This window comes from Asterias rubens, chromosome 16 (assembly GCF_902459465.1).
Source record: "Asterias rubens chromosome 16, eAstRub1.3, whole genome shotgun sequence".
NCBI classification, from domain to species: Eukaryota; Metazoa; Echinodermata; class Asteroidea; order Forcipulatida; family Asteriidae; genus Asterias; species Asterias rubens.
In genome coordinates this window covers 4151732-4165045 of record NC_047077.1, presented here as the reverse complement: position 1 = coordinate 4165045, position 13314 = coordinate 4151732, and the positions used below count along the sequence as shown (strand labels likewise).

The 13314-nt window shown below is 38.4% G+C and overlaps 1 protein-coding gene across 1 annotated transcript in view; it reads right to left on the bottom strand.

The window, feature by feature from the left end:
• LOC117301041 (tRNA-splicing endonuclease subunit Sen34-like) overlaps positions 1-13314 on the bottom strand; it is a 36024-nt gene that overhangs the window by 19231 nt on the left and 3479 nt on the right. The window contains exons 4-6 of the mRNA XM_033784925.1: positions 10860-11814; positions 6457-6540; positions 1491-1649 (exon numbers count right to left, since the gene is read on the bottom strand). Of these exons, the coding sequence (XP_033640816.1) occupies positions 1491-1649; positions 6457-6540; positions 10860-11814 (1198 nt within the window). The remainder of the gene's footprint in view (positions 1-1490; positions 1650-6456; positions 6541-10859; positions 11815-13314) is intronic.

The following is a 13314-nucleotide window of genomic DNA, read 5'->3' as shown; positions in this document are numbered from 1 at the left end:
CCATTCACATTTAATCAATTTTCCCGCAAGAAAAAAAAAAACTAAATTAATAAGGAATCACCGCCACAGACGCTGAATACATGCTGCTCTGGCAGTAGGGCAAAATCGACCAATGAAAACATTCGTTACGCGCTATATGGAAATTCAACAGCCAATAAACACGTGTCTTTGAGACTGTTGCTTTCTCCCCTAAGACATTGGACGAACGAGACTATCTGGTTGTTTTGACATGGACACAGTCGCACAGGTGTGTAGATTTGTTTGTTGGTGACGGTGACTTGGGATTTTATAAATATAAAAACTAATGTTTTCCGCTTGGAAAGTAAGAACGAACAGTTAAAATTGTCCCCTGGATACTCTGACCCACTTGAAATGGAGTTTGCACGTAGCCTGGAACTTTTGTCAGTCGAAGCCGGGAATAAAGACAACCATTTTTGAAATTCATGTTTTGGTTATGTAGGCCCAACCAAGTCTTAAAAATCACACATTGGAGGAAATGGCTTTTAGTTACACATCCACCCTCACCTTGCTCTTTATTCTGCAAAGGTAAAACCATTGTTAACCACCTACGGTTCCGCTGATCAGCTAATAAGCTGGACCTTACAATGGCCGACCGGTCGCTCCACGGAGCCGCCGGAATATTCATGTTTATTGACATGTAAATGAGCCGTCGTGGCGGTGGACCTGCTCGGTTGCTACGGGTTCTTTTGTTACAAAAATCCGCGGACTCCCGCAGAATGCACGCGGATTGGAACGGCTTGGAGGTTTTGACAAGGCGCCTAAGTGACGACTGTCCTACCTATTTAGATATGAGGCACTTGTAGCACCAACATCTTTGAATGTAGGACCCAAAACCAACAAGCATTTTAGCTCTTCTTGAAGTTACACTTGATTTGGTGAATGAAGAGGAGTGAGCCAAAGACTGACAATCAAAGTCAGCTCTTTAGATCTAATCATACCAATAAGGGAATCAATGTGTGGTCAAGAGGTTTTCAACTAATGGTTTAAACCCACCGAGGCCTGGTTCTTGATCATTTTACCGAGACGTAAATCTGTTTTGGTCAAAAAGTAAAATAAATGCAAAAATTATAATTGTTAAATGATTTCTTTCAACACAACACCCCTCCAGCTATGAAATGGTAAGGCCCTTGGGTAAACAACTCCTTATAAGGGAATGCTGTGCGCATTGCGGGTATCACGTGGTGTTGCACAACTGTTCCAGCCGTTGCTCTCGACCAAAAGGACAGAAGGAACTGTCCTATAAGCACAGGTGCAAGCTCGCGTGTCAAGCCCATGTTTAAATATTATCCGTTCAAACAACCCCTCGTGATGCCCTCTCCACCAATCAGAATGGATAAACTGTCTTTTGTATTTATGAATGCTGGTTTTGAGGTATATTCATGTACTTGTGGGTACCTTACTGCTGCAAGAGTCCCATTCCAGGAACAATTTGGTATTGTTGCAATTTGGATTCTCAAAAAAATATTTACCTGGATAAACGAGAAAGTCACCACCAAATTTACAGCCTGAAGTGAGATAATAGCCTGTCTCCCATAGATCTTTGAATATCTTGTATCTCAGCATTTCTTGTGGTGTGCTAATCAGAAATGTTAAATCTGTCACATCCTGCCTTGGTGTGGTAGATGAGGCTATATCAAATATAAAGATGAAAAATTAAGAATGCAAACAAACAAAATGTGTAAAAATAATTCTTTGAAAAGGTACAAACATGTTTTAGAAAAAATGTTTTTATGATTGTACAGTTTGGATAAACCATTCGACTGATTAAAACAAACTAATTCTGTAAGTTTAATTTTTATATACATTATCAGAGATGCCAAGGCCAGAGACCAGCTATGCGTGAAAAATGTGTTCCAAATGCATCAAAAACCTCTGAAGAATAATTAAATAATTAAAACTCACATGAGGTACACAGGAGATGTTGATGGTTAATGTGGAGGTATGATTGTGTCAGATTAGTTCCCCCAAAATAAAAAAAGCTCTACTAAAAATTATTTCCAAAATCCTCCGCTCACTTCTTCTGCCTGTTGTGTCTTTGCTAGTGGAGCGCATTTAACGAATTTGCTAAACGAATCGGGAAAAAACTTGTGCCCAATAAGCATTTTGCGCTCTGTTGAATTTTAGCTGAACCTGCTGGGAAAGCAAAAGCGTGCACATCTGCAAATTTGCAGCTCAAATCGGCAGCTCAAGTTTATGGTTTCTAATAATTATAATAATAATAATAATAAAGAATATTTATAGGGCGCCAAAATCCACCAAAATGAGGTGCTCAAGAAGCACAGGAGGGGGGACCACACACAGCAAGGAAAATAAGACAAATATACACAAATAAGACATAGGCGAGATTAAACAAAGTGGTTTTCAACTTAACCTTGAAAGTATTGATGTTAGTAATATTGCGGATTAGTAGAGGCAAGTCATTCCAGAGTGTTGGTCTAGCATGGGAAAAAAGACCTATCGCCCCATGACTTGCTACTCTTAGTAACTTGAAGCATGCATGTATTGGAAGATCGGAGAGATCGCACAGGATTATAAGCTTTAACCAAAGAAATGTTATATATAGGAGCAGAACCATTAATGCAATGAAAGATAAGCAACAGAAGTTTGAAAGTAATACGAGATTCGACTGGTAGCCAGTGTAGTGACTTCAGAACCGGTGTAATGTGAGTGTGTTTCCTGGTAAGAGTGACAATGTGAGCAGCTGCGTTTTGTAATTTTTGTAGTTTAGAAAGTTGAGTTTGGGGAAAGTGAAAAAGAAGACCATTACCGAAATCCAGCCGAGAAGAAATGTGAGCATGGACTATTTTCTCAGTGGCTGGACGGGTCAGGTATTTGCGGATCAGGCCAACACTTCTCAACTGGTAACAAACAGGTTTACACACATTGGATATATGACCTGACATAGACAATGTACAATCGAAAGTTATACCAAGATTTCTGCAAGAATGAGAGAGAGGAATCACAGAATCAGCAATCTTGAAAGAAGTAACATCGATCTTATCTAATTGAACCTCGAACCAAATAATAGAAACTCAGACTTAGCACATTATCAATGGTAGATGGTGTTATGCTTTGCATGGCGTTCCTGGCAAATGAGAGTCTCTCAACAGCTTTGATGTTTCGTACAACTACTCTTTTACCGTTAGATGAGGCTTAGTAAGGTGGAGTTTGCAGGTAATGGCAGAGTGATCAGATATTCCAGGTATAACTTGAACATCTGAATAAAGCTGGTTGTCAAAGTTATGAACAATGAACACATCAAGGATGTGGCCTTTAGCGTGGGTAGGCATTGTCACTTCCTGTGAAAGACCATGACTGGTTAGCAGGTCATTGAAATTCAGGGTATTAGGTGATGAAAGATTATCCAGATGTATGTTGAAATCACCAGTGATAACAAGAGGTGAGGGTTTGAACATTCTGTTGTCAAGCATTGAAGAGAATTCATCGAGAAACGTGGAGATTGATGAATGACTCCTCGGAGGTCTATATATGACAATGATGTCCACACTGGTGCTGTCAGACTTTAAGGTACCTGACATCATTTCAAAACTCTCAAAAGCATCAAAGGTGTGAATATTCACTTAAAGGTCATTGTGAAATAGGATACCAACGCCACCACCCCACCCAGTAGCTCTAGTTTGGTGCTTGAAGGTAAATCCTTCCGGAAGGAAATCAGCAATGACCGCTTCTTCGTTAGAAGTCAGCCATGTTTCGCAGACACAAACAATGTCCAAATAGTGGTCGAGAACAAAGTCCTGGAATTCGGTGGATTTATTCCGAAGAGAACGGGCTTTAAGCATACAAAACTTCAAGTAATTCTTTCGCTCATTATATAGTTGATATAGGATATAGTTGATGTTGAAGATAGAATGGACTGACCACGAGGAGTTAATTGTTGAAACCTTTTTCGAGCACCCAGGCTTCCATGATGGGTTTTTCTACTGCGAAGAATGCCTAAAGATTTTATTGTTTCAAAAACTCTGGGGTTTAATCGGAGTCGAGTGTTGCCACGGCCCAGGATTGATGTTGTGAAGTGTAAGACTGTCATATGTGATGCGTCTGCTCTGCCGAGTAGAAATCTTTTTGGGTGAACCATCCTGGAAACCAGTTGGTCCAGGATTCGGGCTGACATCCCCACATCCAATCAGTAAAAGTTGAAAGGTTGAAAAATAGTACAGAATGCGAGTTCCACTGTATTTTCTTACAGAATGGTGCTGGCTAGTCTGTCTACAAGATTCATGATGCTGAGTAAGGCAAGCCCCTTTACTCAGCAGAAAATAGAGACATACAGGGCAAGCTTGACCAGTTTCATTGTTAGTGAAGATGTCTATTGTTCACAGTCAATTGTATTCCCTACACACCCCAGCGAGCAGGCTGCAGTGCTAACACAACATGGAGTATATAGTCACCTTTATGTAGTATATGAGCCACAATTTGTCAATATTTCTGTTTCAGGTAAAACATCACACCAGGCACAAACTAGGCTGTAACTGTAGTCCAGTAGCTTCCACAAACTTATTCCAGTAAGGTGGTATACAATTGAATATGCAATTGCACAGTAACTTAAAAGTTAAGAGCTGTGTGCAAATATTGTAGATTGCGTTTTTGGAACACACAAGCGATTTGGCAATGCATTGTCGTTAATTTAAAAAACAAATTCCCAGTCTGGCCCCAATGCGTGAGAAAATAGTTGCTGTGTGTGTGAGCATGACAGCGCCCAAATGCGTGAGTCTCATGCCTAATGTGTGAGACTTGGTAGGTCTGCATTATGACAGTGGCGATTATTCTGACAACAATTCTACCCTAAATACTTGAATGTGCAATTATTACATTGGTTAAGTTTATCAAACTAGGCACATCATTAATGTGAACGAAACCCCACTACAACATAAATCACTGATTGGGTGTCATGAAAACTTGACCATCTATAACAAATGTTAATGTTTTTCTCAAAAGTACTCTTTGAATGAGGTATCATTTATCTACGAAGCAGGAGCTGAAGCCTTGCTTTGGCACATTCCATAACCACAACATTCCATAACCACAACATTCCATAACCACAACATTCTATAACCACAACAGTCCATAACCACAACATTCTATAACCACAACATTCCATAACCACAACATTCCATAACCACAACATTCCATAACCACAACATTCTATAACCACAACATTCCACAACCCCAACATTCCCTAACCACAACAGTCCATAACCACAACATTCCATAACCTCAACATTCCATAACAACATTCCATAACCACAACATTCCATAACCACAACATTCCATAACCACAACATTCCACAACCACAACATGCTATAACCACAACATGCTATAACCACAACATTCCACAACCCCAACATTCCCTAACCACAAGTCCATAACCACAACATTCCATAACCACAACATTCCATAACCGCAACATTCCTTAACCACAACATTCCATAACAACATTCCATAACCACAACATTCCATAACCACAACATTCCATAACCACAACCTTCCACAACCACAACATGCTATAACCACAACATGCTATAACCACAACATTCCACAACCCCAACATTCCCTAACCACAAGTCCATAACCACAACATTCCATAACCACAACATTCCATAACCGCAACATTCCTTAACCACAACATTCCATAACCACAACATTCCATAACCACAACATTCCATAACCACAACATTCCATAACCACAACATTCCATAGCCCAAGAAACCCGAAATTCTCAAATTTAATGCAAGTTTAAGTGACCCCCCCCCCAGCCCAACAACAATTAGCCATTTGAAGATTGGTGGACACAATACGATGACACTATTAGGTTTGGGTAAGTTTGTCTGTTTAAACGCAAACCAAACAGTGTACTTCTATAGTGTCCATTATAACACCCCTTACAAATATTCTGCCTTTTCATTGGTTTAGAGCGCGTCACATGATATGTCTTAGTTTTACTAGAAACGGCGGCCGTGTGATAGTGCATTGTTGGCGTGTGATAGTCCGACGACTATCACACGCCAACAATGCACCATTGTTGGCGTGTGATAGTCCGACAACTATCACACGCCAACAATGCACTATCACACGCCCGCTGTTTGACGACTATCACATGGCGTGCAGTACCCATACGTCTTTTTACCCACCTCGAACCCAAACAGTTACGCATTTGTGTATCTGAAATGCGCGTACGAGCATTACATATAGGAGGACGATAAATAGTCTGTTTTGGTGTTAAAAAACGAATATTGACTTATTTTACTCGTGGTATGGTTAAAACCCTGACACCCTCAGTGATCACCAGACCGTTCCTTTATCCCTCGGCTGGGTGACAACAAAATAGATTGCTCCGGGAATCACCTCGGGAGTCGCAGTTTTAACCACAACACTCAATATTTGTATACCATATCACAAAAAGGCTAAAACTGTACCTGTTACAAGATGTACCATGTACCCCGAGGAGGGCTCTGGATCAGATGGCTTCTTGAAGACAGCTTCTTCGGTAACGCCTTTACCTAAAGACATAGTAGATACAATGTGGTCTTTAGTAATGTCGTTACCTAAAGACACAGTAGATACATTGTGGTCTTTAGTAATGTCGTTACCTAAAGACACAGTAGATACATTGTGGTCTTTAGTAATGTCATTACCTCAAGACACAGTAGATACATTGTGGTCTTTAGTAATGTCGTTACCTAAAGACACAGTAGATACATTGTGGTCTTTAGTAATGTCGTTACCTAAAGACACAGTAGATACAATGTGGTCTTTAGTAATGTCGTTACCTAAAGACACAGTACATACATTGTGGTCTTTAGTAATGTCGTTACCTAAAGACACAGTAGATACATTGTGGTCTTTAGTAATGTCGTTACCTAAAGACACAGTACATACATTGTGGTCTTTAGTAATGTCGTTACCTAAAGACACAGTAGATACATTGTGGTCTTTAGTAATGTCGTTACCTAAAGACACAGTACATACAATGTGGTCTTTAGTAATGTCGTTACCTAAAGACACAGTAGATACATTGTGGTCTTTAGTAATGTCGTTACCTAAAGACACAGTACATACATTGTGGTCTTTAGTAATGTCGTTACCTAAAGACACAGTAGATACATTGTGGTCTTTAGTAATGTCGTTACCTAAAGACACAGTACATACATTGTGGTCTTTAGTAATGTCGTTACCTAAAGACACAGTAGATACATTGTGGTCTTTAGTAATGTCGTTACCTAAAGACACAGTAGATACATTGTGGTCTTTAGTAATGTCGTTACCTAAAGACACAGTAGATACATTGTGGTCTTTAGTAATGTCGTTACCTAAAGACACAGTAGATACATTGTGGTCTTTAGTAATGTCGTTACCTAAAGACACAGTAGATACATTGTGGTCTTTAGTAATGTCGTTACCTAAAGACACAGTAGATACATTGTGGTCTTTAGTAATGTCGTTACCTAAAGACACAGTAGATACATTGTGGTCTTTAGTAATGTCGTTACCTAAAGACACAGTACATACATTGTGGTCTTTAGTAATGTCGTTACCTAAAGACACAGTAGATACATTGTGGTCTTTAGTAATGTCAGTTACCTAAAGACACAGTAGATACATTGTGGTCTTTAGTAATGTCGTTACCTAAAGACACAGTAGATACATTGTGGTCTTTAGTAATGTCATTACCTCAAGACACAGTAGATACATTGTGGTCTTTAGTAATGTCGTTACCTAAAGACACAGTAGATACATTGTGGTCTTTAGTAATGTCGTTACCTAAAGACACAGTAGATACATTGTGGTCTTTAGTAATGTCTTTACCTAAAGACACAGTAGATACATTGTGGTCTTTAGTAATGTCATTACCTAAAGACACAGTAGATACATTGTGGTCTTTAGTAATGTCGTTACCTAAAGACACAGTAGATACATTGTGGTCTTTAGTAATGTCATTACCTAAAGACACAGTAGATACATTGTGGTCTTTAGTAATGTCGTTACCTAAAGACACAGTAGATACATTGTGGTCTTTAGTAATGTCATTACCTCAAGACACAGTAGATACGTCGTGGTCTTTAGTAATGTCGTTACCTAAAGACACAGTAGATACATTGTGGTCTTTAGTAATGTCATTACCTCAAGACACAGTACATACATTGTGGTCTTTAGTAATGTCGTTACCTAAAGACACAGTAGATACATTGTGGTCTTTAGTAATGTCGTTACCTAAAGACACAGTAGATACATTGTGGTCTTTAGTAATGTCGTTACCTAAAGACACAGTACATACATTGTGGTCTTTAGTAATGTCGTTACCTAAAGACACAGTAGATACATTGTGGTCTTTAGTAATGTCGTTACCTAAAGACACAGTAGATACATTGTGGTCTTTAGTAATGTCGTTACCTAAAGACACAGTACATACATTGTGGTCTTTAGTAATGTCGTTACCTAAAGACACAGTAGATACATTGTGGTCTTTAGTAATGTCGTTACCTAAAGACACAGTAGATACATTGTGGTCTTTAGTAATGTCGTTACCTAAAGACACAGTACATACATTGTGGTCTTTAGTAATGTCGTTACCTAAAGACACAGTAGATACATTGTGGTCTTTAGTAATGTCGTTACCTAAAGACACAGTAGATACATTGTGGTCTTTAGTAATGTCGTTACCTAAAGACACAGTAGATACATTGTGGTCTTTAGTAATGTCGTTACCTAAAGACACAGTAGATACATTGTGGTCTTTAGTAATGTCGTTACCTAAAGACACAGTAGATACATTGTGGTCTTTAGTAATGTCGTTACCTAAAGACACAGTAGATACATTGTGGTCTTTAGTAATGTCAGTTACCTAAAGACACAGTAGATACATTGTGGTCTTTAGTAATGTCGTTACCTAAAGACACAGTAGATACATTGTGGTCTTTAGTAATGTCGTTACCTAAAGACACAGTACATACATTGTGGTCTTTAGTAATGTCGTTACCTAAAGACACAGTAGATACATTGTGGTCTTTAGTAATGTCGTTACCTAAAGACACAGTAGATACATTGTGGTCTTTAGTAATGTCGTTACCTAAAGACACAGTAGATACATTGTGGTCTTTAGTAATGTCGTTACCTAAAGACACAGTAGATACATTGTGGTCTTTAGTAATGTCATTACCTAAAGACACAGTAGATACATTGTGGTCTTTAGTAATGTCGTTACCTAAAGACACAGTAGATACATTGTGGTCTTTAGTAATGTCGTTACCTAAAGACACAGTAGATACATTGTGGTCTTTAGTAATGTCGTTACCTAAAGACACAGTAGATACATTGTGGTCTTTAGTAATGTCATTACCTCAAGACACAGTACATACAATGTGGTCTTTAGTAATGTCGTTACCTAAAGACACAGTAGATACATTGTGGTCTTCAGTATAGTCTTTACCTAAAGACACAGTACATACATTGTGGTCTTTAGTAATGTCGTTACCTAAAGACACAGTAGATACATTGTGGTCTTCAGTATAGTCTTTACCTAAAGACACAGTAGATACATTGTGGTCTTTAGTAATGTCGTTACCTAAAGACACAGTACATACAATGTGGTCTTTAGTAATGTCGTTACCTAAAGACACAGTAGATACAATGTGGTCTTTAGTAATGTCGTTACCTAAAGACACAGTAGATACATTGTGGTCTTAGTATGTCGTTACCTAAAGACACAGTAGATACATTGTGGTCTTAGTAATGTCGTTACCTAAAGACACAGTAGATACATTGTGGTCTTCAGTATAGTCTTTACCTAAAGACACAGTAGATACATTGTGGTCTTTAGTAATGTCGTTACCTAAAGACACAGTACATACAATGTGGTCTTTAGTAATGTCGTTACCTAAAGACACAGTAGATACAATGTGGTCTTTAGTAATGTCGTTACCTAAAGACACAGTAGATACATTGTGGTCTTTAGTAATGTCGTTACCTAAAGACACAGTAGATACATTGTGGTCTTTAGTAATGTCGTTACCTAAAGACACAGTAGATACATTGTGGTCTTTAGTAATGTCATTACCTCAAGACACAGTACATACATTGTGGTCTTTAGTAATGTCGTTACCTAAAGACACAGTAGATACATTGTGGTCTTTAGTAATGTCATTACCTCAAGACACAGTAGATACGTTGTGGTCTTTAGTAATGTCGTTACCTAAAGACACAGTAGATACAATGTGGTCTTTAGTAATGTCGTTACCTAAAGACACAGTAGATACGTTGTGGTCTTTAGTAATGTCATTACCTAAAGGACACAGTAGATACGTTGTGGTCTTTAGTAATGTCGTTACCTAAAGACACAGTAGATACATTGTGGTCTTTAGTAATGTCGTTACCTAAAGACACAGTAGATACATTGTGGTCTTTAGTAATGTCGTTACCTAAAGACACAGTAGATACATTGTGGTCTTTAGTAATGTCATTACCTCAAGACACAGTACATACAATGTGGTCTTTAGTAATGTCGTTACCTAAAGACACAGTAGATACATTGTGGTCTTCAGTATAGTCTTTACCTAAAGACACAGTAGATACATTGTGGTCTTTAGTAATGTTGTACCTAAAGACACAGTAGATACGTTGTGGTCTTTAGTAATGTCGTTACCTAAAGACACAGTACATACGTTGTGGTCTTTAGTAATGTCGTTACCTAAAGACACAGTACATACGTTGTGGTCTTTAGTAATGTCGTTACCTAAAGACACAGTAGATACGTTGTGGTCTTTAGTAATGTCGTTACCTAAAGACACAGTAGATACATTGTGGTCTTTAGTAATGTCGTTACCTAAAGACACAGTAGATACATTGTGGTCTTCTCTGCCTTCGGAGGGCAATGTTTCTTGGTTAGTTTTTGATTCACTACTCATTAAATCATCAGTTTGGCCACTGGGGACATCTTGTGCATTGAGTGTCACACCGTGTGTCACACTGTTTTCATTGTACTGAGACAGCATCGAGTCTACTGTTGTTGGCATCATTTCTTGATTGCTGTAGCCGACACAATTTGTCCGATTTCCTTTAAAACTGATGAAAGATGCACTCGAAATATCACAGTTTTTAGCATCTGGAGGAATTTCTTTTGTAATTTTCTTGTTAGCGCCTTCGCTATCAGTAGACACATCTTGTGAGGTCAAACTTGAATTGGATTTTGAGACTTGCAATTTCAAATTAATCTCATAACTTGACTCTGCAGCAGGAATAATCAATTTTTCTGAAGTTCCATTAAGACTTTGTTCAATTACTCTTGTAGAGCCGGTTACTGGTTTGGCATCTTGCCGTGATCTAATGTTTGTGCATGTTTTATCTGCCACACTACTAGCATGGAGGTGAGAATCCCAAGTGTTTGTAACGGTGTTATGATTCAGCAAACTTGGTATATTTTGTTCTTTATCATCAGACACAACGCTGCATTCTACAGAAACGCATTCTTGCTCCAAATCTGAAGCACTTTTGTCCTTGTGATATGAGCATTCACCTGCTTGGGATAACGTCTCCTCAGTGTGGTAAATCTTTCTTACTTCAGAATCAGTTTGAAATAGAGTCACTTCATTCCTAGGAAGAATCTTCTTGTCAGCAGCATCCTTTGAGATGACTGAAGGAAGAGAGATTGTCAAACTCTTTTCACGTTTCTGTTTCTTAGCTCGTTCAGCTCGTCGATGTTTCTTTGTTGTACGTCCTGATGAAATGATGGCAGCAAACTGTTCCTTCTTTTGCAGTTTTTGGCTTTCCCATAATGCTTGCTGTTGATAAGACAAAGATAAAATAATTATAACAATGTGAAAAAAAAAAAATTATTAAGCGCACAGTATCTGAACAACAATACAATTCACGGCTCCGGTTTGCAAAGTCAAAGTCAAAGTTCAGGATTTAAAATGCCTGTTCAAAGAGATGAGTTTGAGCTGTCCTTTGAAGAACAGCATTGACAGGCCTGTATTAAAAGTGGGTCATGAAAAAAAAACCGGAAAACTGTTGTCCAAATTTGGGGCCATCAGGAAACTTGTCTGGATTTTGGGCCAGCACTGTGAACGTTAAAAGGCTTTAATTAAAAACTGCATCTGTGACAAACCATTCACAGAGACATAGGCCACAATTTTTTAATGTAACAATGTGTTGTGCATCCTCACTTGCAAAATATTTTTGTAGCCTTAGAAGTAATTCCACAAGAGCGATGAGTCCATGTCATCGACTGCCATATTTTTGACTTAACACAAACAAATACACACACACAACGTAGTCCTGTGGGAAAACCATGTGCCTAATCTTGTCTCAAGGTGTTGGCTTTTTAATACAGCTTTTAGTAAAGCGCCCTCTCTTGGTGCAATGGAACAATGACATTGAAGTACATGTATAATGGACATTGCGCTAAACAAAAAACTGACAACAACGGCTCCAATGAAAGACCCCGACTCACATGTCAAAATCAAATCGCAATTAAAGTGCTTCCCGATTCCAAGTACCTGCTGCTTAACGATCTATTTCGGACGTCAAAAAAAGAAGATAAAAAATGGAACGGTAAAAAAGCGGAGCTCAAGAAAAACAAGCAACAGGAAAAAAGCGGAGACCAAGAAAAACGCGGAATGGGAAATCTGCTTCAAAGCAGAGATTTAACAGGCCTGTATTGAACCAACACATAATGAGTTGACGCAATAAGTGGTTTAGCAGAATGAAATATAACTTGCTCTGCGATTGTTGTTCAGCTCAGGCCTCAATGTCCTTACATTCACATCTAAAGACTGCAGTTATCAAAATGAAATAAACTCTAATTTTTAAAGTTTCTAAAAACTGCAACTACAGTCAACTCCCTTTATTACGATCTCGCATATTACAAGGTTCCGATTACTACGAGGTTTGTGCCGGTCCCGAACTGCCCCATGCGTGTTTCAATGCATTAAAATATTGATTATACGAGCACAGCAGTAGCGAGAACACAGTCATGGGCAATTCCACCAAAAAGTGTCCTCGGCCCAAAAAATTGAAGTCAAATTTGCGGAATTAAATTTAGGGTAACAAGAAAGAGTGATACCTAGTGATTTCAAGTCTATGTTTGTTTATTCTTTTCTTCTTGGTTTTCCATGTTTTTCATCGTTTATTAAAAAAGTATTATTTTTGCCAAATTCATGATTTTTGGGAAATGTTTGGCACAATTGTCTATTATGCCCTCCTCCTGGTTACATTTTAGATGATATTTTAATTATTCTTAGCTTAAAACATATAACTGGGGGTAATTATCCACAATTTTA